The 27,543-nt window shown below is 43.2% G+C and overlaps 1 protein-coding gene across 7 annotated transcripts in view; it reads left to right on the forward strand.

Annotated features, from left to right (window-relative positions):
• Nucleotides 1-24,011, forward strand: part of SEMA6A (semaphorin 6A) — a 128,314-nt gene extending 104,303 nt beyond the window's left edge. For 4 of the 7 annotated variants that reach the window (XM_082455730.1, XM_082455729.1, XM_082455732.1 and 1 more), the window contains 2 exons: nucleotides 631-786; nucleotides 19,751-24,011. In XM_082455730.1, coding sequence (XP_082311856.1) covers nucleotides 631-786; nucleotides 19,751-20,949 — 1,355 coding nt within the window. In that variant the 3' untranslated portion in view covers nucleotides 20,950-24,011. The remainder of the gene's footprint in view (nucleotides 1-630; nucleotides 787-19,750) is intronic. The other 3 variants (XM_082455733.1, XM_082455734.1, XM_082455735.1) reach the window with 1 other exon arrangement.
• Nucleotides 24,012-27,543: the final 3,532 nt, after the last annotated feature.

Consider the following 27,543-nt stretch of genomic DNA (forward strand, 5'->3'; position numbering starts at 1 on the left):
GGAGGGGGTGGGAGCAGATCCCTTTAGAAAGCAGTCACTTCCCCCACAAAGAGGAATGCCTGTGAGGCTGAGTTGCAGCTGAAAACTAGACACATCCTCCATGGGAAAGGCTCAGGGCAGCTGAGTTGTTTGTGACGGGGCAGAGGCTCACCCACTACCATAAACCTGCCCCATCAGTCACAAATGCTGTCCCCAGAGTGGACACATTCGACCTTAGTGCTGCTATGAGAATATACCAAAGAAGGACTCTGATACTTCTTGAGCACTTACTATGTGTCAGATACTGTTAGGAACTTTCAACATGATGTCACTTTATCCTTCCAACACTGGGAGGTAAACGACATCATCTCCACTTCGTGCACAGGGAAAACCAACCAAGGCCCAGAGAGCTTAAGTGATTCCCTCAGGCTCATCCAGCAAGCAGCCGAGACAAGATCTGGCCCTTCATCCTCTAACTACAAGTTCAAGGGGTCTTCTGCTGAATCCTACCCACCAGTCTTGTTATTTCTAGGACAATCTCCTTTGAGTCTTTTACAGCCAGCGTGGGTGCCCAACCTCCTGGCCTCTGAGCAAAGGGAAAGCGGGTGTCTCCGGTGATGTTCTCCCTAACTGTATTTGTGATGAAAACAGGGCACTCCAGTTCCCTCCTGCCCAGCACCACCACGTCCAATTCGGCGGCTCAAGAGGGCTATGAGTCTAGGGGAGGAATGCTGGACTGGAAAGAGTCACCTGACAGCACAGACTCTTTGGGGGCAGTGTCTTCCCATAATCACCAAGACAAGAAGGGTAAGGCCTTGGAAGTACCTCTTCCTCTGGGGGGAGAGGGAGGGAAAAGCGGGGAGGACTATGGAACTGCTTCCAGCTGAATCACAGCAGCATGTAAGGAACGAACCTCCAACACACTACGATTGAAAGCGTCTCAGAAAAGGCTGCAACCCAATCCTCTATGCTAGGCTTGATCCACAATGATGCCCTGACCAAGGAGAAACCACACAAAACAAATAACACATCCTCTAAGCTTCCTCCACCCAAGAGAGGCATGGCTTGGCCCAAAGCAGACACTGGCTCCTGAGATCCCTTTCCACTCCTCTTAGCTCATTCAGTGATTTTTGGATCCTCTCTTCCCCCCATAATGGGATGGAATGTGGTGCAGGCTTTGGCAAGTACACGTAATCAAAGTAAAAGCCCGTTTAATCAGTGAATGGAGAAATAGCAGAGGGAAGTCTTTTCTGGCTGGTAGCATCCCTCACTCTCGCATGGTGCTGAATTTGAATAGAGCTGAGGTCCTGAGACGCACTTAATTGCCCTCAGAGGATAACAGCTAAAACAAAAATATGTTATTTAATCAAGCAGAATTGCTATGCATTTAAAATGGAAAGGAAGCTGCACTAAATGAAAGGGACTCTACTGTGAACTGTCCTAAATTCTCCCTGGCTTGCTTTGCTCAACTAGAGACAGGAAATGTCATCTCTTTTCTCGCCATTTGTTGCTTCTGGTAACACATCCTACTTTAGTTGCAGCTGCAACCAAAGAGGCCTTTACTTGTCCAAAAAACAGTCTTGTAAATCAGAGACTGAAAAGCTCAGTTATGTTGCGAGCTGTTTCCCCCCATTCAGCCTTGTTTACTTCTATATGTTTTCAAGAGTTTCATCCAAGCAGGGATTTGAGTCTCAAGGGCAGACCAGCCACAGTGACCCTTGGAAGACAGTCTCTATCATGTCTTCCCCCAGGGTTTTCTGTATACGTATTTACATCTTTACTTTTAGAGAATGTTTGCTAGGCAGACTCACACGCTAAATTTTCATCTTTTTTTTTGTTGTTGGCGGCTCATCTCCTGAGAATGTCGTACCTTCTGCTGCTACATGCCAAGCCCAAAATGGGAAGATGTAGCCCTTTTAACTTGTTCTTTTTTTTTTTCTTTTTTAAGTCTTTACTGAATTTGTTACAATATTGCTTCTGTTTTAGTTTTTTGGCCGCAAGGCATGTGGGATCTTAGCTCCCCTACCAGGGATCAAACCCGCATGCCCTGCATCGGAAGGTGAAGTCTTAACCACTGGACCGCCAGGGAAGTCCCGTAACTTGTTCTTTAATATATCCCCTTAATCGATTTTATTATTCTTCCATAACTTCTTATTGTTAATATGTCCTGCCCCAATCTTTTTTTTTTTTAAGTGGCTTTTGTCTCAGTAGCCTCTAAATTGGTGGGATCCCTGCTCTTAACCATCACAAGAAAGCACCAGGCCAATTTGTGATGGGGCAGGACTATCACAGCAGGCCACCAGCCCCAGCATGTGCCATTATTTGTTCTGTGTGGCTCCCGACCGCAGATGTGTTAGTCTTGGCCGAGTTCTCAAGAACAGACAACACAGTAAAAATCACTTTGTATTTGCCCACTGCAACTTTCTGAAAAACCAAACAGCCTTTCCAGTAAAGCATTAAATATGTCAACCAAATATCTGGCTGTTGGTTACAGTCATTTCCTCTTCACTTCACTGAGACGGAGGGCGTGAATTTTCTCCAATCGTTAACTCTCCCGAGGGATGGAGGTTATCAAAGAGTCCAATTAACACTTTGACAGATCATTTTAAAATTCGGCATTGTTCATTCTCTTGGGCCTTATTATGAATATTGACAAAGCTGGAAGCAGTCTACAAATTGTCAAACAATGGTGGCAGAGGTGACTGCATGGTGTTCAACATGATCACCGCTCTCGTGCTATTAACTCCTTGCCTTGCCCTGTCAAATTTGAGCTTCATTTTTGACAGCTGATGACGTGTGTATTTGATAGGGCAATGACAATGAGTTGTTATGCAGAAACTTTAAAAATAAAAAAGTAATGTAGCTTAATGTTCCTTTTGTCATGATTTTTTTATGATTTTTAATTTCCATTTTGCTCTGAAGTGTTCTTCTGTTTAACGTTCATGATTTATTTTGAACTTTTGTTTTGTTTTGCCAAGCACTGTGTGGTATGACTTGGTGATGGCGTTACTCCGTTGGAAAAGTCTTGTTTCTTTTCTGACTCGTGATTACGTCCTTTAACTTGACCCAATCTGTGATGCCCTCGCTTCTTTCCATTCCCTGACGTGGGTGCCTTAATGATGTCACATCCGGGTGCGCAGCACCTCCTGGGATGCAAGAGTTTAATGGGGTTTCTGCGGGCCTCTGGTGGATGCTCTTCTCACTGGGCCGATTGTCTTATGGGAATGTGACACGTGTGTGCCCCAGCTTTAGGAGCTAAATATACTCTGGAACTGTTTCTAAAATACCGCACATTTCCCCGCTAAGCAGAAAATGTGTCTGCTGACCAGCTAGCTGAGGAGGAGTCAAGTGTCCCATGCCCTTTCCGTTTTGGCTGCTGAAAAAAGACCAGTGAGCAAACGAGCCCAGAGCTCTGCTCTGCAGAAATGTTGAGCACCACCGGGTTGATCCCACCACTCCTGGTCCCACCTCATCCTCCAAACAGTCCTGCATTTCCAGAGTATGTTTGCTTGTCTTTTTCTTTCTTTTCCTTGCTGTGTCTTTCGTCTTGATTTAATCCTGTGCGTCCCTCACGTTCTGTCAAAGCACTGTTCCTCACCTTGCAGTCTAACCCCCTTCTGCTACCATTGTTCTTAGCCTCCCCCTTTCAAAATAATAGACCCAAGCCCTCTGCCCCTCTGCGGAACGTTCCAAGGCTCTTTCCTTCTACGCTGGGGGTAGCATTTCGATGCTGTACGTATATATATATATATATACAGTCATACTAACAAAGCGTGAGAAGAGAGCTACAAAGCACACAGAAGTATTATCACAGAAAATGAAGTAATTTTCTCGCTCAGTAACTGGCCTTGTCCTTCATTACCCTACTGGCCTTGTCTAATATCTCTTGTCCTTGCTGCTTTTCTTTAAAATTGCCTGATATCTTTCAAGCCCTAGATTCATTAGTAAAAACACAGCCAACTGCCCTGTTTTATCTCTGGCTCCCTAGATGTCTGGAGCCTCTACAGCCAGCCCTTTAATCACCAAGTTGATAAATTAGAAGCAGCCCTGGCTACTTCTTTCTTGGTTTTGCCACATTTAAAAATATATATTATTTATTCATCCTATAACTATTGAGGTAGTAATGAGTAGTTACAAAGGGGCTCTAATTACATATGAATAAGAAAGAAAATCCAGTTTATTTTTAGATCTGGCTTGTCTCCCCTCACCCCCCTTCCCACAGCAAAAGAAATAAGAGCTTTCTTTTCTAGGTTAAGCAATACTGAGAATTAATAGCCACTCTTGTGCCTCTTGTTTCTGACCAAAAGTAATAATCCTCCAAAACCTGATTTCCAAGAAGACTGCAAGATAGGTGAGGAAATTAGCCAGGGACAGATCTGCCAAGAGAGCTGTGTAGCATAAGTGTCTAATGTAATTGTGGACCACTGCCACAAAGACACAAGAATAAATCAGATTAGAAGAAAATCCCCTACTTCAGAGTTTATTTTCTAAAGTTCTTGTGGGCTCTCGAAAAACTGATGAAATAGTCGATATATACAAAAATGTTCCCATTTGATTGGAAATGCCAGAGCTTATATATACGCTTATATATTTTGGGAAATCTTTAAAACAAGATATTATCACATTATTATATTTAGTCAAGAAGATGTCATTACAGACAAGGAAAAGATGTAGAAACAGAATTTAAATTAGAGATCAAATGAATAATTTAAACTAAAATGTACAGCAAATGCTGAATATATTTTAATCAATGTACAAGCTATTCTGTAAGCAATTTTTAGTTTGGGAAATAACATTCCAGTAAGATTCAGAAGGTCTGTGAAGAATGATGCGTATACTGGCCACACTGCATAGCAATCCTGAATGGAACTGTATAAATCATAGAGTTTATCAACAATCCTCTTTACAGTCAATTACTGATTCCTCAAAGCCATCATAGCCTCCAAGTAGGACATGTCACATCTGACGTGAGATGATTTAGATGGCTCAGAGACACCATGGCCTTCAGGAATACTGAATCATGCAGTGGAAAGTTAATGCCCCTTTCATTTCTCTTTCCGTCTTCTTGGTTATGTCAAGGCAAAAGTCCTAGTTTGGTGCTTTAACAACTCCAGAAGCTTGCTACTATCCTTTTGAGAAGAAAGAACAGGCTTTAGATTGGGGGCTTTGCCATGCAGCTGGAGCTAGCTGGAACAAACATTGTTTTGCTTTCAGTTAATTTTATTTCTATGGTTACCTTCTATCTATGAAAAGTGACACTTTTTTCCATTTATGATAATGATATGAAGTTTCCACTTGAAACGCACCTTAAAGGTAATTTAAATTAAATATTAAGTAACTACTAATGCAGGAAGTATAGGGATACAGAGGTGTAAAAAGTAAATAACATGGTAAGTGAGGCTCATTGATTTCACCAGAACTGTAGCATTGGTAGCTGGTGAGTAAAGTGTGGGTAACTCTGGCCTGGAGCAATTTAAAAAGTCCAGTGATGATTAAACTAGACCAAAACTGTGCTTCTGGCATTTGGAAGAACGAGGCTGAATACCGGCCCTACCTTCTGGCTGGGCTCTGAGCGCTGCAGTTATACGACCTAGTGCTCTTCTGATTTCTCTTCCAACTACTGAGCTTTGTGATTAGGGATGAGAAGTTTGGTCAAGTAGGAATTGAGAGTAAAATGGATTTAGACTAAAAACAGATTAGTCATTCTAGGCTTGTTAAGCACCTGGCGAGATGATTCTCCAGACCAGCAGTGTGCATCCAAGTGTAGACTGCAGCTCGTTATTTCCCAAATTGTGGCCCAGGGAAAGTTTACCTCCAGCACTTCTGCTTCCCGCCTACTTTTCTGAGATCTGTAAGGACTCTTGGGCTACAGCATGTTCCCCTGACTTGGCAGTAACCTACACTTGACCCTTCTTTCCCTTTTCTCTCTTTCAAACTTTACCTATTCTGAGTCCCAAACCCTCAGAGCCAGGCTTTCTTCATGAACAGGCTAGGAAATCCCATTTTAAGAGAGTATATTTGGTAACAGAGCCTGGCCCAATAGCTTCTGAGTTTTAACAATCTGCAATGCTTAAAATCTAATGGATGAAGGATTTTAAAGCATCTCAGTTCTCCCAATGGGGAAAGTGATTTCTTGGTTCCTATCAAGTCATATGCAGGTGATCTTATTTACAGAGAAAATTATTACTGATGACGGTAATAAAGGGAGAAAAATAAGATTCTCTTCTTTCCCTGACTCCTAAACTTGGACTGCATTTTCTCTGCCGTTTCTTCAGTAACATTACATAACAAAAATGTTTTCTGAGGCGTCTTCAAGCAAAATTTATTACTGGCTCTACAGCACAGTATTGGATGCCAATAAGGAGTTAGAGGCTAAACTAGAGATAGACATAGTTCCTGTCCAAGAAATATCAAACTGCGAGACAGATGAAGCACACAAAGACACAAAAATGCACCAAAAAGCCTTTACGACCACTACTGTCTTTGTGAACAAGGCAAAACGGTGCACGGCAGCCTTTAGAAAAAGATATTAGACAACCGAAGACAACCTGGCTGAACACATCAAGGACATAGCACTTGGAAACGGCTTCTCTGTCCCCTTCGGTACCAATATTATAGCAGTCATATATCACTTGACAAGGAGGATGAGGGAAGTGAGGTACATCTGGTACAGGACTCATATTTAAAAGTTTTGTGGAAATGCTGGCAAACTCAGGCTCTTTTTGAACATCCTGAGCTTTATTTAAAAAAAAAAAAAAAACTTAACTCCATGGTAATTTGCATAGCTTTTATTAGTAAAACCTATAGTATCACAGCCATTTTTAAATGTGATGGCAGAACAGGACCGTCTTGGAAGAGAACTCAGAGAAAGGGGTTGAGAGGGGTTCTATTTGATGGGGAAGGGGCTGCTAGCGGGGGGGACAAAGGGCTCCAACTTCCACCTAACAATCGACGACTAACTCAACCAGGTAGGAACATGCAGGGTCAGGGCCAGGGAACACTAAGAGATGGGGGACTGATTGCTGTTGTTCCAACAACGCTTCTGAATTAGAGTTTCCCTATTTCTGGTTTTGAGGGTTAGAGGAAAGGTATCTTTCAAAGTTCATAAGAAAGTTGGCATCTAAGTTGCTGTTGTTGCTGATAAAGATACAATTCTTGAAATTTAGTCCATTAGTATATTTTTAAATTTGTAAATTGTGCTAAACCTGCCCCATAAAGGCTTACTATCATTTTTGTTATGCTCTGTTAAGCTATTTTAATCTCTGAAAGTTTAGAGTGAGTCTGAAGAATATTTATGGGGAACCAGTAGAAGCCCATTATTTGGAGGTAGAAGAGTAGGGTTGCTACATAAAATACAGCGTGCTCAGTTAAATGTGAATTTCAGATAAACCATGAATAATTTTTTAGTATAAGTATGCCCCACCTACTGCACGGGACATACTTATACTAAAACATTATTATTTATCTGAAGTTGAAATTTAACCAGGAATTCTCTATATTTATTTGCTACCTGGCAATCCTATTGAAGAGGTTGCTGATAACTTCTTCAGTGAGTATATAAGATCTAATCTCTAGTCTACATTTGCCCTTCAACTCTTAGAAAATCTAGAATAACCCATATAAGAGGAATTAAAGTAAAAATTTCATTCTGTGAAAAATATTATCATTGTATTTAATTCCAGAGAAATATCACTAAAAGTTGTATATGCGTTTGAAATATGTTAGAGTAATTTTAAAAATTATCACTGAAAGCAAGCTTCCAAATGCCACTTTTCAGGGAAAAAGGCTTAGAAATCAAACTGTTCCTAAACAAGGGTATGATTAAAACTACTGTTTCTTTCTAATTTTAATTTAACCTCAGGTTTTTATCAACAGTTATGTAAACTATATGGGGTTATTTTTCTTCTTCAATTATATGGCTGCCTTTGTTTGTTTGTTTTCATTTCTCATTTCCACGACTTTGAAGGATGTGAACTGGAATCAGAGCACTAGAAAATAATAGTTAATTTAATAGTTAATTTAATTTAAGAGAAAATGTAATAATGGTAACAATAACCCTAGACTCAAAGAAAGGCAAAATGGCAACGTTTGTTCACTTCTTTCTTCGTTCATTCAACAGACGTTCAGCAAACACGCGCTACATATAAGGCTTCTGCTGAATGCTACAGTACACACTGATCTGATCCAGCATAAGCCCTGCACTCAAGGAGCTTGCAGTTTAGCAGGGGGTACACACAGGTGACATCCTGGTTAGCAGTGGGGCAGAGTGAAATCTGAGAGTAAGAGAAGCATGTAAAAGGGCCAGAAAGGGAATTGAGATTAAAAGTCATGCTAAGGGGTTTTGGCTTTACCTGTAAGCAGTGGGTGATAGGAAGGAAGATGGGTGGCAGGGAAGGAAATGCAGAGGTCAAGAGATCGACAGATGACAGATATATAATAAATTGATTATTCAGTCATATTAGGTGGTTAATTGCACATACACAATAAGCTTGGGAGATGGAATCTTGCATCAATTTTGGATCTGAAGTGTGTTTCCACACATCACTGGCATTTTCTGTAGATGATCCTTGCCAAGCTAAGAGCTCTATCCTAGGTAAGGCCCCAAGCAAGCTCAGCTCCAGATTCGGCCTTCTCTATCACTTTAGTTAAAACACTGGGGTGTAGGGCACATGGCAGACTTTTCATCCAGAACAGATTTTGAAATTGGTGGGGAGACTGAGAAAGAAATGGTAATATAATCCAGGGTGCCACCATTTATTTTACTAAATTAATATTTCTTTATCACCTGCCAGAAAAGGAATCTATTTGTAGTCTCTGGCTTTTCTTTGAGGCACCCAGGAAAATGATAGATTGTGAGGTCAGGTGCTGGGCTCTCTATTGGAAGACACGGAAGTTTCCCTGTGAGTGTGCGGTGGGGAGGATGCCCACGTGGTCGGCTGTAATTGTTCTTTCAGCAATGCGGGCAGAGACGTAGATTTGATCTAATTAATTTTGCATCCTCTTGACAACTTGCTGAATTTATCGAAGGTCTTGATGAGATTATTGCAGAAAGGGTAGAAGGAAAAAAAGTTAAATGTCAGCCGTGTAGAAAGCTGTTTCATCTCCCTGCCTGCCTGAATCTGAACACCAATATTTGAATTTTCTTTTCTAGAGATACCAATTAAACCTTTTTCTCTTCACCTAACATCATTTTCTCAAAAAAAATGAAGAACTTAAATTATGATTCTAGAGACTTTCATTTTTTCTTTTAAAATCAGCAACTTAAACCTTGGGGTATTAAAAAAATCAATTCACCTTCTAAAAGTGCTACTTACTTTCATCTGTAGCCACTTTTTCAAGCCACATCACCCTTGACATGAATTCATTTTGCTCCCACCCTTTTCCTTCAGTCTTTTTTTTTTTTTCCATTCCCTCCTATCTTTTGCACAAAAACACACACAAATGACAAAGTTTTCTGACAGCTTAATGGAACTTTCAAGGACTACAGGGACTAGGTTAGGCATGATCGTATTAACTGAACATCTGGTGTAGTTAAAAATGTGCTCTTTAATTGGTTCAACTGCACTGTGTTCATCTAAAATTTGTTTTGTCCTAACAATAAAATTGTGAAGAGTCGACGTATATTTTGGAGCATGAGTAATAATGGGAAAATAATATTAGCTTTGTCTCAAAACTGTCTTTCTGATAGCCTCGTTTCTTGGAGTTTAAAAAAAAAAAATGCTTGTAACACACAAGTTTTACTTTGCAAACCTTGATGCTCCACCAACAAAGTAGTCTAGCAAGGGCAAAAGAGTGGAAACCGGGAAATTTCTTGAGGACAGCCTCTCTTTTCTTGACATTATACATGAGAATGGCCTTAAAAGCTGCAAGAGTTGCTCAGAATACATAATTCATGCCACTGCCATGGAGAGAAAGAGGACAGAAGAGCTGTGTCCACTCGCTGGTCCCAGGGAGACACAGGCTGTGCAAGTAATTAACAGGTGAAGTCCTGCAAAGCACGTGGACTGCACTGGGGGCCTGAGCAGACCCGCAAGAATGCTATCAGAGGTCAGTCTCCCAGCACTTCAGTGGTAGAAAGGCCCTGGAGTCAACTAGTGAAACGCAGTTGGATAAATTCACGTATACTGGGTATAGAGTACACAGCTCTTAATCGGTGTCAGAAAGCTAATTATGGGCGGTATGAAGGTTTGTCATCCTTAATTAGTATTTCTTAAGCTCTTGTAAGTCTACAATTGGGCGTTATTTTTGTAAAGAGATTCCTTTTTAACGGGATAACAGGAATTTCCCACTGCAATTATTTTTAAAATTTGTATTTTTTAAAAGATGCACTCTTTTTCAAATATGTATCTGCACTTAGATTTCTTCGCTAAAGGCAGGGGCAGCCAGTATGAACTGTATAGGAATAATGGAAGTTCAGTATAGTCACCACTGACAATGCTTTATTAGAAGGGAAAATGATGTCAAGAAATTTATAAGGCAGCAAACTGCGTCATGCCTAACCTTTTGGACATATTGGAGCTTGCTGTTTCCAGTCCTACAGCCTCTTATTATTCTTAAATAATAGATAACACTGGACGCAATCATCTGACATTTGTTAAGGTAATAAATACACCGTAAGTGATGATGGGTCTTGCACTCCATGATTTAAAAGCACACAGCAGAAATTTAATGTAACTTAAAATGTCTTATGTAATTCTATGGATTTGCACATTCAGTTCAACTCAGCAGATGTGTAAGCACAGAGCTCCGCTGAGGGCACTTTTGTACCAGGCATTTTTATTACTGCAAAGCAGGACCTTAATTTGGGGAATGAAACATGAGCTCAGGTCCCTTCTTCCATCCAGAAAAGAAAGGAAAAGAATCTTCCTGAGTTTCTTCTTCTCTTGTCCGATCATGGAGAGGTAAGGGAAAAGATCCCCTGAATCATTATCAGATGTTGCTTGATGGCTGTGCATTGCTTGAGTGGGGTTGACTTCAAGGTGACATGTGAAGCAAGCTTTAAAGGAGGTTGCTCTATTCAATAGTGAGATCCTACCAAGCTTCTGCTTCTTCTGTTCCTGGGACCCCGTCCTGACTGGGCTCTCTAGTACCAACCACTACCTGATGGCCCCTGCGACAGAGACGGGGAGCATCAGCAATTCCCCTGTCTTAATGCTGAGGCAAATAAAGAGACCATGTGCATTCTTCCAGCAGCTTTTGGCTCTAGCACATTGGGTTGATTCTGTTACAGAAGTAGTGGTACAACATTTTAGGCCATATGTCAAGCTTTTGTCAGGTACCAAGGGAAAGCGTTAGGGATGTGTTTGTCTCTCCAATAAAACCTTATCAATTTTGTATTCTTTGTCAGAATACAGCAACTGCAAGAAAATGTCCTACACGAGACCCACTAAAGAGTCATACTTTAGTGAACATCAAGGAAGACTATTTATTCATTCTTTTACAAATAATTTTGAAAGTCTGGCTATACACTGCCTCAGTGGTGTCTGGGGTTGGACTTTAAAGCATAACACCTTGATGCTGTTTTCTGGAATATTATTCATATCATTTAGGGCAGTGCCTCTCAAGCTTTAGTGAACATACAGATCATCTGGAGGCCATATTAAAACATAGATTTCTGAACCCAATCTCCAGAGATTCAGATTCAGAAGGTCCGAGTAGGACCCAAGGATTTGTATTTCTAACAAGTTCCTGGTGATGCGGATGCTGAGTAATACTGATTTAGGACACCTTCCAAGTTGTATGGGCTATCTTATTTGAGGTCACTTTCCAAGATTTTGTTGTATTTTTAAATCCTTATTTCTCCATTCTTGGCTTATACACTTGAACCCAACCAAAGTGTTCCATCAAAATAGCCTATCTGGGACCATGCAGAAGGCAGGTAACTTGTCAGAAATTCTAGAAACACTCCCCTTACATCATTAATTGAGCATTAACATGTGTTCTGCACAATGCCCAAGATCATACAGCTAGTTACTTATAGATCCAAGACTTAAACCCAGGTCTTGACGACCTCAAGATTTACGTTCTTAACCAGTAATACCCAGCCCCATCTATAACCCAGATCCCAAGAACTATATTTCCAGCAAGTTTAAGTTTTAGGAGTATTGAAACAAACCTATTTCCTCGTATTTGTTTTATCTTCACTTGGCAGAGGAAAAAAAAAAAAATCAAAGCACTGCAAATAATCCAAAGAATCACCTGAATTTCACAATTTTATAAGGAGATCCACTTCCCTATTTTGTAGCTTTGATGCCTCTTAAGAGAGCAAAGGAAGATGGGACCAGGAAGCTGGAAAACAGAAATGCTTTGTCTGGTTTCAAAAACTATTTAGATGTTGGGTTTCTAGCCTTATTAGAAAGAAAACCTCAAAAGGAAGAGAAACCATGCAAATTCTGCTTAAAACTTTGCCCATCTGAAATAGTCATTACCTTTACAAAGACAGTGACAGTCCTAACACGTGGAACCACAGATCAACATTCCAGAGCATGGCTTTTTAAAATGATCTCATCATGACCCCCGGTCTAGACCTCAATCTCCGCTCTGGGTGTAGCATGCCCCCTGGCAGTGCCGAGTCTAAAACAGTGGAGCAGACGAGGAACAGTGAACCCAGAACTCCCACTGGCACAGAGGAGAAAATGAAGTTTTATGCACATTCTCCCTTTCCCTCTTGTGATGGCATCCCAACAACAAGTAAAAAATGTATCAATTTCAAAGGTGATAGAACTGGAAGTGGATTCATCTGCAGACAACCACAGTCAGTATTATTTCAATTTGTGAGTTTTAAAATAGCTTCTGAGCTGAGGATGTTAAACAGCCAGGAAGCTGCCTCTACTTTGGCATGGTCAGTCATTAACTTGATACACATCTTGAAGACCATGGCCCCTCCCGGCACCTAATCTTCAGCCTTCCAGGAGAAAAAAAAAAAAAAAAAATTGAAAATAAAAGAAAAAGGAAAGTTTGAGTTATAAACTCTGAGCCCATTTCCACGGCTGCTGGCAGTTCAGTTTATTTCTAAGCCATCTGGTTCGCATTATGCAGTAAGACAAGGAGAAGGCTGCTTCCTGCCGAGATAACCACAGAGAGCTCCCACTGCACTTTCCGTGTGGTCATCTCCGTGGGCTGGGGTGTGGCTTTGAGGATAAATTGTCTCCAGTTAGGGTTTTCCCCCTATTTGTTTTTTTCTCTCTTTAATAGGGATTACAGCAGGCCCTCTGTGGTTAGCAGCGGTGGTGGTGCTTGGCCCGTGACTCGTTCATTCATTCATACTGCCTTGCAGGACTGTGAGGTTGGCATTTTGTTGCAATAAGATTTTCAAACAAGAAAGATTGGGTTGTTAGATTCCATCCACCCAAGTTGTTATGAGGATTTCAAGGAAATTACAGGCTTGTCTTACTATAAAGCAGAATCAAGAGTCTATTTTTAGGGCATCCCACTCCAGGGCTTTTCTTGGTATTTTGCCATCTTTCTTAGCTCTCAGACCCAACACGAACCCCGCTCTGGCTCGACGATGGAGGAAATGTCCATATTCCTTTTTGCCTTTGCATATTTCTCTAAAGGACACAGAGGGGCTTTGTTGTCTTTGTGGTCACCAGGTCCGCTTTACACAGATGCCTATTAATCACTTCACTATGGCTACAGACACATCCATCATATCACAGCAGCTCTGAAACAGACAGTCCAGTGAACAGGGGTGAGAGAGGAAAGTGTGCACTTAACCATTTCAAGGTACTGGCTGCCTAAGGTCTCACGTACTTAGCAAGGTAACTGGGATGGGGATGTGTAGGGCTCTTCCTTGGGACTTACTTTAATAGGTGCAATAGATTTCATGTATTTTTTCTTTGTCTGTTTGGCTTCATTTTTTCATAGGACAGATAACATCTCCCAGGTATGTCTGTATGATGCAGGGGATAAGTACAGTTGAAGACAGAGTCTTAATTTTAATAACAGTAATAATAAATTCAAGTAGACTGGCTGTGCTTTTGATGCAAAGGTACTGACTCTTTGAAGCCTGTATTTTTTTCAATAATGGATTCAGTGTGAAAGAGAGTAAGCTGAACCCCGCTCTGACTCGATGGTCAGCTTTCTCAAGCAAGAAGACTGTTGAAATGACAGGTAAATTAACCAATAACTTTCCTTCCAAAACTGACATGTCTTCTAAATATCTTTTTCAGACTTTCATGGCTTTTCACAGCCTGCTTCCAAATGGTGTTTAGCTCTCACTCCTATTTTTCCCCTGCAAGTACTCATTCATTCATGCATTCATTTACTATTTATTTAACAGCTATTTACTGAGCACCTTTATGCCTGGGGATTCAGCAGGAAGTCTCTCCTTCGTGGAGCTGTCTGGAGCAGTTTAGGTGTAAAAAACACAGAGAGAGCAGGTCTCATTAGAGTGATGATTTTAGGATAAAGAGGTGCAGAGCTCTGGGGACCCTTATAGAAGGAAGAGCTAACCTGGCTTGAGGGAGTTGGAGAAGGCTTCCTCATGTAAGCTGAGACCTAAAGGAGAAGATCAGAGGGATGGGAGGTAAGCAGGGATATTCCGGGCAGAGGGAGCAGGCTGTGTGAAAGCCCAGAAGCAAGTGCGAATGCAGCGGAGAGGCTGGTGCCTACAGCTAAGAGGCTAGAAGGAAGTTGGACCACTGGCCATTACTGAACACAGCCTTCACTTTCCTCCCCTCCATGCCTTGGTTCTTGTTGCTGTCTCCACTTGAGTTGACATCCTATGCACCCTTAAGACTTAGCTCAAATGTCACCTCCTACCTAAAGCCTTTGCCCATCCATATTAGGTAGAAGCAATGCATCTCATGACGCTTCCGCACTTTGGATGTAGTTGATGTGTGCGCACCTACCTTCTCCCCGACTGGATCACAGCGTTTGTGCCTCCTTCACCTTTGTCTCCCCAAAACCCAGCACAGTACTTTCATCTGTGCTTAGTAAATGTTTGCTGCAAGATGCTTGCAACCAAAACCTTATTAGTCCAGGAGAGTGACAGTCAAGGCACCAAGAACATCACCATCGAGCCCTGAGTTAGGAGAGCATCTTTTCTGAGGTATGTTGTCCCAGAGCCTGGCGCTGGGCTCCCTGGGCAGACTAGAGACAACAGCAGAGTACCCGTGAGCTACCAAAAACCATTATTTAAATAAAGAATTTGATGTGTGAAATTTCAGAGTGCATTGACATAGTCATCGTAGGAAAAATCAGAACTGTGTTGGGTTTCCTCTTATTTCGCAGTTTGTAATTGTGCTTATTTTGAATTACATATTGTAGGGCCTGGAGGGCGGGGTTGTTCGTAATCTTTTCATTGCTTCAGCCTCTAAAGAGCTTCAAACTGCCCCCTCTGAGACCTCCTTCTAGCAGCATCTGAAAACTCTCTCACCTCAGAAAAAAAAAAAGTGGAGATTCTATTCTTTCTCAGTTCTGCCAATTTAAGGCATGATTTCAGAGAAATCTCTAAGCCATTGTGTGTCTTGCTTCCTGCAGTAGGAAGGTGGAAAGAATAACCATTTAGCACCTTATGACTGGTGAGAAATAGCTGGTGGTTAATGAATCAGTGCAAAGGGTTTTTCTGATACTGTTTTCATTACTAATGCCCCATTTTCAATTGGTGACAGCAGAAGGCCCAGGGGTTGGTGGAGGAAGGCATTTCAACAGCTCAGGGTGGAGCCAACTTCCCCCCTCTACAGTGGGGGAACCTGGGGAGGGAGTATAGCACCCTACAAAGGCCCTCCACTTCCCCAGGGTTTAATTGCAACACCTGAAGCAATGATGTTTCTCCAGCTCCAGCCCTGTGTGCCCTTTGTAAAGATGCATTTGTTTTGAATTAGTCAATTCTACTGGAGCACTCAGTTGTTACAAATAACCCATTTACCCTCACCCTCTCTCGTGGAATTATCCCAGAACAAATGTCTTTTCATTTTTAAAAACAGTTTATCCTATTATTATTTTGAATACATACTGAGCACCTTTATAGATTCTTTTGCCTAATGGATGTTAGTATGATTATATTCTGTTTTATGATTAGAGATATGTTTCTGTGATTTCAGAAGCAAGGTTATACATAGTCACCCCAAAGATGACCCACCAAATTTAGAAGTCCATTTAAAAAGTGTCTCTACAATGTATTGCAAACCCATTTCTTTAATGATCACTTATTAAGTGTCCGACCTAAGAGCCCTGGGGATGGTTAGGATTATAAATGCATATAAAATATGGTCCCTGCCCTCAAGGAGCTGACTGCAGGATTATTATTCCTCCACTAGGAGTCTATAATCATTGTGTTTTGCTCAACATTTCCCCCTGTTGTTGTTTTACTTACTTCAAAACTCAGGACCTATAGGCAGTCCTGAAACAGAGGTACATGTTCCCTGATGTTGCCTCATCGACCTTTGGCAACCCTTTGGCAACATTTGGACAGCGGAAGGTTTGGAGCTGGAAAGAACAGGTCTATCCCTCCCCTGGGAGACCTATAGCAAAAGGGGTCTAATGGCGAAGCTATGACTGTTACTCTTAAGCCCTCGGTGAACTACTAACCCACCATTTCTCTTTTGTGGCTTCCTCTGACCTTTAGATTTGTCCAGCAAACTACAGCACTTAAGCTCTTTCTTAATCATTATTTAAACTGATTCTTGTAACTACACAGTAAGGCATGAAGTGTGTTAACCCCACATTACAGATGGGAAAAACTGAGGCCCAGAGACGTTAAGTCATTTGCCCAAAGGTCACCCAGCAGTAAATGGGAGCTTAAAACTCCAGGCCTTTGGAGAGCTCTAGTGTTGCACTACCCCCGGCCTCACTGACAAGTCTGGTGTGTTCAATCCTGCGCAGTGACCACTGGCAAAAAGTTGATGTAATCATTTGCCCTTTTTCATGATATCAGTAGAAAGCTTTAAGTTTGGAAGGCATTTTCCAAAAATAACTTTTAACGTCTTATCTTCTTGACTTTACTTTCAACTTAATCTCTGATCTGTTTCTAACTTTGGACATGGGGTTTCTGAATGTGCACACGTGGATGAGGGAAGCCACCTGCTTCACGGTAGACATCTCAAAGCCGAAGAAATGCAGAAAGGTTTTTTTGTTTGTTTGGTTGGTTGGTTTTTTTAACATCTTTACTGGAGTATAATTGCTTTACAATGGTGTGTTAGTTTCTGCTTTACAACAAAGTGAATCAGCTATATGCAAGAGGGATGTATATGCAGAAAGGTTTTTAAGGACACTATTTACATAACAAAATGAGCCAGAGAAAGCCGTCTGAGACACTATTTTTCTCAAAGGTCAGACCCTGCTTGATTTGTTAACAACCAGAAACCTGAACTCAAATATCATCCACTAAAAGTTTTTCCCAGTGAAAGAGCGAGTGGGGTCCATGAGTCTAAGACAGTTAAGAACCTTCAGACATGAAAGGAAATTATTTGGGAGCTAAAAGTAAAGAAGCAATGGATAAACTTTTAAAATTTTGGAGTTTTCCCAATTAAACAAATGAAACAAATGGATTGCTCTAGCCTCCTGCTTTCTATGGTTCTCTTAAGTGGAGGTGGTCATTTAAATTGTAAAATCCCAAAGTCAATTGTAGATAACTACCTATCACAAGTACTTATCTACTGGGGAGGCTCAGCCTCCATAAATACAGTTGGCTGGAAGGGACCCACGAAATACCCACTGCTATGAAAAAATTTAGTACCACCCCGCATCGGTGACATCACCAAGTCAATAAGCAAAATTAAACCCATTTTATTGACAGGTGTACATTTTTTGTGCCATCACATGTAGGTGGTTAAAAATGATGTTCACTAGAAACCCACTCAAAACCAAAATTGAAAGAAAATCAGTTGCTATTTTAGCATTACAACAAGGAAATGCAAATTTAAGGAAGAAATTCTCATTAGCACAGCTCCCTGGTGACTAGGTAGTAAAACATATTTGGATACAGGACACCCCACTGTTTGGGGAGCTCCGCAACACATAAGGTGTGAGCTACAGCTGAATTTCCTGCTCGTTTTTGCTTCTCAGTTTCTACCCCTTAAAAGTTCATGAAGATAAATCTTGAAATATTTGACAAGTGTCACATATGGAAATTATTCAGTGTCTTACTATCTTTTCCCTGGGGTGAATTACCTCCCCTGCCCTTCACTACCAAGGGTATTTGTTTAATCACAGAATCTTTATTTCTCAAGAGATATTTGCTGCTTCTATTTATCCCCCCACCTGAAGTCACAATCCTTTGTCACAGGACAATCATTTCCACAGCAACCAACTATGATGTCACAATTCGGGGGAGGAGGAGAGTTCACAAAGAAAAGAGAAAGAAAACGTTTTCTTCTTCAGGCTAAGGTTTCTGAGTTTTAAAACCACTGCTTCACCAATCAAAATATTTTAGCAGAAAAACTCCGTGACAAAGCTGCAATTCTTCAAGGTCTCAGCTGTGACACACAAAGCATTTCAGCAGAAGTGTAAGGGCTGTGTGTTGTGGGTTTGGGAAGGGATATTTTTATTTCATTTCATTCTAATTCTGTGCCACTGATATCTGCCAGTAAAACACATTAAACATATTCCAGAAAGAGTTGATTTAGTCGATGAAAAATGTGTCTCCTGAGACCAGAGAAGGTACATTTTCTGTCTTACTATCATTTCCATAATAGGAACAATGTTTACATTTCCTCAGCCCATGCAGAGCCTCTAATGTATTCATGTTCTTTCACTCTCCAGAGGCAGGAATTGAGGTATTTGAGATTTTATTTTTTTAGCTACTGCATCAAGCACTTAAGATCTGACAATTGTGATGTGTATTCTCACTTGGTATTAAAAAATAAAAGCTTCAGTGTTTGCATTTGATTAGAGTCTCTCAGCTTGGTGGCTGATTAAGCAGGAACAGGGAAAGCCACTTTCTTCAGAAACACAGCATCTTGGTTAATGTAGTGTAAGATTATTGACAGGTAGAGCCACATAATTTTTATTAAACTGAAGAGATTAGCTCTGCTGAAGAATTTCACCGTGACAGCAAACTCTAGCTGTAATAATGATACCTGACACTTCTCAGACTCACTACAGGAGCCCAAATGGTCTCTTTTTCTAAATATTCTTTCAGCTCAAGTAAGGAAAGAGCTTCATTCAAACATTTAGCATATTCATCTGAAATTGAGTGTGCAAGGGTTTTTTTTTTCCTTTGTAGAGGTGATGCAAAATCAGCATAAACATTTGTAATCTGTGCGCTTTAGCTATTCTCTTACACTATAAATGATACACACTGTCCTTCCCCCAGTTGGTTGAAATGCTAACCAGCTTTTCTCCAGATAGAGGCCATGTTGCCCACAGGAAGTCATCAGCAAAGTCCCTGGAAGCCTGGAGTGGTGTGCAATTTGTTCACTTAACATGCATAAAATTGTTGCCTATTCCCCCAGACTCAAAATATCTCACGGTTTTAGGACCGGGAAGATTGAAAAGAGATGGGAGGGAAAGAAGGATAAATTTTGGAAAGGAAAAACTTCCATATTCCACGGAGTGAAGCAAAGTAGAAAGAGCCTGTACTTGAAAATAGGGGAAAACACTTTTTCAGAACACAAAGAGGGCAACAATTGAAGTCTATTTACATACTTGGGGGTGGGGCGGGGAGGATTAATTAGTTAACGTTTGGCAAACGGTGTCTTGAAAACAAGTTCTGCAGAGGTGCTATTGTCACTTATTACTGTTATTAATTAACTGGGTGCATGCCAAACAAAAATAAGCCTCACGGTCTGCTTTCATTTCTTAACACCATATGCGATGTATTTTGCAGGAGTGATTCGGGAGAGTTATCTCAAAGGCCACGACCAGCTCGTTCCTGTCACCCTCCTGGCCATTGCGGTCATTCTGGCTTTTGTCATGGGAGCCGTCTTCTCGGGCATCATCGTCTACTGCGTCTGCGATCACCGTCGCAAAGACGTGTCCTCCGTGCAGCGCAAGGAGAAGGAGCTCACCCACTCGCGCCGCGGCTCCATGAGCAGCGTCACCAAGCTCAGCGGCCTCTTCGGGGACACCCAGTCCAAAGACCCCAAGCCGGAGGCCATCCTCACGCCACTCATGCACAACGGCAAGCTCGCCACTCCCAGCAACACCGCTAAGATGCTCATCAAGGCTGACCAGCACCACCTGGACCTGGCCGCCCTGCCCACCCCGGAGTCCACCCCGACGCTGCAGCAGAAGCGCAAGCCCAACCGCGGCAGCCGCGAGTGGGAAAGGAACCAGAACCTCATCAACGCCTGCACCAAGGACATGCCCCCCATGGGCTCCCCCGTGATCCCCACCGACCTGCCCCTGCGGGCCTCCCCCAGCCACATCCCCAGCGTGGTCGTGCTGCCCATCACGCAGCAGGGCTACCAGCACGAGTACGTGGACCAGCCCAAAATGAGCGAGGTGGCCCAGCTGGCGCTGGAGGACCAGGCGGCCACCCTGGAATATAAGACCATCAAGGAACATCTCAGCAGCAAGAGTCCCAACCATGGGGTGAACCTGGTGGAGAACCTGGACAGCCTGCCCCCCAAAGTCCCCCAGCGGGAGGCCTCCCTGGGTCCTCCCGGAGCCTCCCTGTCTCAGAACGGCCTGAGCAAGCGGCTGGAGATGCACCACTCCTCGTCCTACGGGCTTGATTATAAGAGGAGCTACCCCACGAACTCGCTCACGAGAAGCCACCAGGCCGCCACGCTCAAAAGAAACAATACTAACTCCTCCAATTCCTCCCACCTCTCCAGAAACCAGAGCTTTGGCCGGGGAGACAACCCACCCCCCGCCCCGCAGAGGGTGGACTCCATCCAGGTGCACAGCTCGCAGCCCTCGGGCCAGGCCGCGACTGTTTCGAGGCAGCCCAGCCTCAACGCCTACAACTCACTGACCCGGGCGGGGCTGAAGCGCACGCCCTCGCTAAAGCCGGACGTGCCCCCCAAACCTTCCTTTGCGCCCCTTTCCACATCCATGAAGCCCAACGATGCGTGTACATAATCCCTGGGGGAGGGGTCAGGTGTCGAACCAGCAGGAAAGGCTAGGCGCCCGCTCAGCTCAGCAAGGTTCTCGGCTGCTGAGCACCCACCCGACCAAGACGGCCGCGGCGGCGCCCAGGACGCTGGGTCCTCCCCTAGGACGCGGCGGGGGGGGAGGGGGGCTCTCGAAAACTGGGCCAAGCGGTTCGGTGAAGGTTCGCGACGCGGGACTCACCTCCATTCTCTTCCTTCACTCTTCCCCCACACCCTGCAACAGGTCGGACTCACGAAAGACTTCAATCAGCATCACAAACATGAGCCAAAAGCACATAGCCACCCACGCACCCAGCCCCGCGTGTGCGCCTGCGCGCAAGCCTGCGCGCACGCGCACATCACACACATGCACACACGCGCGCGTGAACAGCAATTGCAACATTGTGTCCATGACTGCACCAAGAGCTGCCCAGCTGGGCTAGCGTTGCAACCTGCAAAACGCAGATACATTTTTAAAAGTCATGAAAATTAAAAAGAAAAAAAAAAAGAATTCATTGATAATTCTAACTCAGACGTTAACAAGGGCAGAAGTTTACTATGCGCAGATACTGTGAAATGCCCACCAGTGTTACAGCTTTCTGTTATAGCAGATGAATGCCATGTTGGGCAACTATGTCATAAATTTCTGCTCCTCTCTTTTAATGAAATAACCTGACCGTTAACGCAAGTAACTCTTTATTTATTTTTCACACTTTTTTTCCTTAAGGACTCTTCCACATACCATCCTCTGAATAGCTCTTCAGAAAGTCCCTTGACAGTTAAACTATTTAACGCGAAATCCATTAACTGGAATAATTGAGTTTATTTTTACAATAAATTCACTGAGTAAATAAGTTGCAGCTGGAATTCTGAGCTTTGTGTTTGGACTGATATCTAGCTAAAGGAAAAACTTAAGAGGGGAATATTTATTTAAATCTACCAGTTTAATTTGCTGGTCAGGTCCCTGGCTTATAACATGCAAAAGAGTAATTAGTTTAAAAGTCCTTCCAGATCCTAACTTCTAAAGCAACCAGGAGAGGAACTTTTAGAATGGAACATCGCGTCCCATTGCTGCCAACATGGCTTTGTCAGTGGTTCCTATTTTCTGTGAAGGCACCAGCTTGTGATACGCCATCTCATTTCACTTTGCATGTGAGACAGAAAACAAAATCCACCAACCGTGTGAACTAATTAATATGCTGGCTGCTACCTTGCATCAATTAATGGTTTGATCACACAGGTTTTTCGTGGGGTTACATCTGTGAATAGCCTGTTTTCCACATGTAAATTTGTGCCTTACACCCTGAGTTGTGTACACTTGCAAACTGTCATTATGATCAACTTTTCACCCTTTTGAAGTAAATGCAGATATTTATTTAACCCTCCCTCTCCCCACCCCCAGTCCAGCCCTCTGGAAGATTAGCGTCCAGCAGATGGAAGAAGAATGCAGTGGTGATGGTTACAATCCTGCAGCCTGGGAAAGCTGGGCGACACCACACCTTCCGATTCACACGTTCTTCTGGTCGTGCCAACTCCAACCACCCTCTGGCCATGCTGCCAAGCGTGGACCCCAGTGTTGTGGGTGGCAAATCCCCTTTCTTCCTCCAGAGCTCCCTGCTTCCCTTGTATTCTCAGATCATTTCAAAATGATGATATCCTCATTAGCCAGCAGAAAAGGGACTAACGTCCCAGTCCTCGTTTCTGCTGTGTCCACTGCCTGGAGAACACAGCAGTGAGGTTGGGCAGGCACGTGGGTGGAGTCTCCAAGCCATGTGCTCAGCACACAGGTGCAATGCTCACAAAGAAATGACATGGAAATAGATGCAGGCAGGCTGGTCCCTGCTGTGATTAATGAGTAACTCCAAGTACAAGGCCAACCACAATGGATGCTACAAAAACGTTGACTGGGGCAAAAGGTTTTTAATTTTCTTTTATTTCTTTATCCTTTTGCGGTTATTGTTTGTAGGGGGAGGGGGTTGGGCGTGTGTTTTTCCCCTTGGTTTTCATTAGCTCAAGCACACACAAGGGACTTTTGTTTACTCTTATCACGAACAAAAGAATTGTCAACATACTGTAAACTGTGAGCATTGTTGTTGGTTGTCATTGGTTTTTTAAAACAGCTAAACGGTATATTTGGTGGTCTCTTTGTCTCTTTTTCATTTCCAGTTTGATCTTCTGGGTTTAGTTTTGTCTTTTAAAAAAAAAACTTTCTAAAAAAGACAGTTGGGGATAATTTTGAATTGGCTGTGACAAGTGGTGCCTCCATAAACAGAGTGAGACCTGGGTGTGTAGCAAGGGCACGTGCACAGCCTTTTATTCCAAACACCCCTTGCAGTTTTGCTGTCGTTCGGGATAGGTTTTTGTTATTTCTGTGTTATGTTTTTGTTTTGTTTGTTTTGTTAGTGGAATCGATGTTCACACCCCGTGAACTCTGTACCCTGAAACCATGAAACTTTGCTACGAACAGAGATATTGTCTTCTTCCTTCTATTTTCTTTAGAAATGTGGAACTTAGGAAGGTGATGGGTATATATCACCCTGCTACCTTCTCCCCCAAGCTTCACTCCCAGGAGTATTGAGGTGCAACACCTGCTCTCTCGTCCCCATGTGCGGGCATCAATGCCTCAGCTGTGTTACAGAGTCCTGTGTCAGACTTCCACCCCAGTCCCTGTATCCCACAACCCATCACTTGCGGTGTTAACCCTAAAATGCCCACAGGTATTGAGCTGGTCTTCTGCATTTAAGTATTTTCCCTTTTTCTTTTGCTCCCCACAGCGTGTGGGGAGAGGGTCCATAAACCTGAGTGTGCCTTTGCTTTCCACCCTTGCTAGACACTGGTAGATGCAACCAACTCAGATTTATATTTGTTGTAAAGTTGTAAAAATATTGTGATGTCACCAATTTTCCTTCCATCTCCACACCCCCTAACATCTGATTCACGACTTAATGTATGTTGTAAAAAAGAAAAAAAAAAGAAGGGAAAAAAAGACAAAAAGGCAAGGAAAAGGTTCTTTATTACTTAAAAGTAATAAAGCAAGACTGTTCTACATTCTCTTTTGTGTCCTGAATGCTTTTATTTATCTCATAATTTCCCCCTTTTTCATCCTGCCCCTTTTTGGCTAGGATGCTCCTCTTTCCTCCATCTCTGTTTGGCTTCCAAAGCATAAATCACAACGTGGTTAGACCCATTTGTCTGCAATACCCACACCCTGCTCCCCAAATTATTGATGTGTTCTCTCTGCCTGCACCCAGCCTGGAGCAGGATCGGAGCAGAAGTCACTGGTAATTAAAAGGCAGAGCATGCGTTGACTCCCTCAATTCATTTTATGCATTTTCTTTTTATGGGCTTGTTCATCATCAAACATTTATGGTAGGCTTGATAGTTTAAGAGATCAAGGCTAGGAGTTTAGTATGTAAGGTCCACTAAAAATAGATCCTTGCACAGATGTGACTTCAGCCTTTTTACATATTAATAAGGTGGAGGGTGCAGGATTTTACTCCTTGTTCACATCTATCTCTTGTAAGCTAAAAGACACGGTCGGTCGGAGGTATAGTGCAATGCAGCACTTGATTTTTATTTTGCAGGGTAGCCTTTTGAAATGCCTAGATCAGGGTTCTTTTTCCCCCCTCTGGAATATTTTTAAAACAGTTATTTAAATAAGTCTTCAGCTGTCGCATTTTACTTTTGACCTTCTGAAATAATTTTTTACAAGTGTTTTGGGTCACTTTGAGTGTGGGAAGCTGTGGTTGGACCTCAATTTACACCTACAATGGTCTAGTCACCTTTTGATAACTCATTTCCAATTGTGTTACTTGAATCCCACCCATAGGGCGAGGCGCTGTCAGGCACAAAGTTGACTAGAATATAGTTGCTGCCTCCTCATTTATAAGGAGAGGTGGACACGACCTCTGTAACTGCCATTGGGAGACAGGAACAAAGTGCTGAGGAAAAGGCCCAGAGGTTTGGGGCTCGAGGCTACATACGAGCTGGTCCTTACAGAATCAGTTCTCTGGACGGCTAGGGCAGGCAGAAGGGATAACTTGTACAAAGGTGCCGAAGGTGCTGTGACTGGGACACAGAAGGTTTAGTGGACCTTGAGCAGGGTCTATGAGAGAGCCTGACAGGGGCAGGGCTGGGAAGGGGGTTGGGGTCAGATCGGGAGAGGCCTGTGGACCATGTGCTAGGATTTTAGCTGATGGGCAGTGGAGTGCATTTGGAGTCTATCAAGCCACAAGCACATGTGTTTGTGCTTTAGAAAGCTACCTGGCAGTAATGTGGAAATGGTCCAGGAAGAGGCTTCTGGCTGCCGGGCAATGTACCAAGTGGCATGCCAAGTTGGTAGGAACAATGCGTGAAAACCCCACATCCAATTTTGGATTCTTTAGGAAACAGAACTGAATCAGCTCTGACTGTTCCTTCTTTTGCCAGTCAGAAGAGCTTCCTTCTCCTTACGTGACTGACGGGTTTGCCCTGCCTGGTTATACCCAAATGTCAAATGGAGAGAATGGCCAACAGCTTGTCTGACCCTTTCATTTTAAAAAATGAGAAAGCTGTGGTCCATTGAGTGAAAGGATTTGCCATGATCCCAAAGCTGGCAGTAGAACACTCTTCCAAGGACGAATTTATTGTCTTTTATGCCCTCTTCATTCATATCATTAGAGTAATGCTGGCTAAAGAGACCTGACACTCACTCCTCCCAAACATCGTCTCCAAATCACTCTGCCATCCTTTGTCACAGGAAGGCCTGCAGACACGCCTCACTCTTCCCCAGCTGGGCATCCCAAATTCCTTCATCTGGGCCGAGGCAAGGGGGTCGGTTGGAGCTCAGATCACACTGTAGACAATCCCTGCGGTGCAACCTGATACTTGGGATGGTGGCTTTTGCTGAAGTCAGCTTTGTTCTGGTCTGATGAAGAGGTGACAGACGCTGAACAGGTGCAGCCTGTATTTTAGCTGGGGCCCCAGGGATGTCCCTGCTCAGGCTTGACAAGTGCCTCAGATAACCTAGATTTTTAATTGTTGTGTTTGCTTGCTTGCTTGTTACAGGGTTGGTGGCTTCTGCCAGATGTTTTCAGACTGTTGGCTCTCAGGAGTGGCTGTCCCAGTACAGCCAACAGGCTAGGTGTTTCACGGGGCCAGAGCTGATGTCTTAGACCTGCCTGCTTTCCTTAAGTGCGATGTCAAGCAAACACAAACTGATCTCATTGTTCAGTCTCCTAAGTTGGCAGAAGCCAAACAAGATGCCCAGAACCACAGTGCCTAGGTTTGACTGCCTGAACAAAAGCTCTTTCCCAAAAAGTCATTCAGCAAGTGAAATAAAAGTGTCAGAAAGGCAGCTACAATTTCAGACAAGGGACATTTTGCTCGAGGGAAAGGGGTAAGGGGAATTTCAAAGACCCTTTAGTAACAAAATAACACAATTAAGAGCGTAATCCTTGTCCTGGCTGAGCACTGCGACAGCTGGGTGCTTGGACTCAGTAACCCTTAGAAACCCACACCTCACGCCTGTCTTAAACCCACGTGGTGATGTGTCTCTTGTACGGAATTGGGAAGGAAGGGCTCACATTTATTGATCGGGCCTGCCAGACAGATGGGGACCTTCACTATTCCATTTAGACTATTGTGTATCCTTAGCTCTAACCCCCCGGGGATGCCTGGAGGTGGGGGACAGTTGACCTCAACAGAGAGTTATATCTGAACTGATATGCATTAAATGTGACTGGGCAGAAAAATGTGCAGATGTCCCTCTAGCAAATGGAAATGAAATTTGAGCAAATCAAGAGAGGCAGATGAGTGGTGGGGAGTTCCCCATCCCCCTCTGCAAACACATCCCTGCGCACATGTGCAAACAGCTGCTGTCATGAGGCTTTTTCCTCTTGGTGTCTAATGCCAAACATGTCACGGGGGTCAGAACCAGTGTCTGCTGAAGGTGGACCCTTTGGGAGGTCTTTCACCCCTCTTCCTGGTAAAACATGCGTTCCACCTCAGCACTTTCTGGTCAAATGTGAACTGTCATAAATTACAGTCTCAGGAGTGGGAGCCGAGACCTTTGCAGAGGGGCCTGGACACGGGTCGCTGACAGCCCATGGATGCTGACCGAGGTGACTAGCAGTTTTTTATTCTTCCTAATCTCCTTCAAATAAAAGATTTTCCCTTGAGAATCACTAACGTCATCCCCAGAGCAAGTTACTGGTCCCACTGATGGAGCTGCGATAATCATCCAAATAAGGGGATGCTAATGAAGGGGAAAGTAAGTAACCATGAAATTGGAGGCATTTTTCTCATTGATGATTTTCATTTTTTTTAAAAAAACAGATGAAGGTGACATTGGACACAACACCAATGCCAGGCAACCAACACGAAAGCAACTCCAGCAGGATTCCCAGGGGTCTCCTAGGATGAGGAAGATGATGAAAGCTCTGTCTGTGAGCCAAACGCTCTCTTTTATCCTGTTCATCATGACACCTGCCCTGACCGTGTTACAGGGTGGTGAGAAAGTGGGTGATTGAGAGAGAGGGTAAGAAACTTAGTTCTCAGGTGCGGACACTGAACATTTTGCAGACCTGGCCCATGTCAGTGCAGA

The sequence above is a fragment of the Balaenoptera physalus genome (genome assembly GCF_965194825.1).
Source record: "Balaenoptera physalus genome assembly, chromosome: 3".
Taxonomy (NCBI): domain Eukaryota; kingdom Metazoa; phylum Chordata; class Mammalia; order Artiodactyla; family Balaenopteridae; genus Balaenoptera; species Balaenoptera physalus.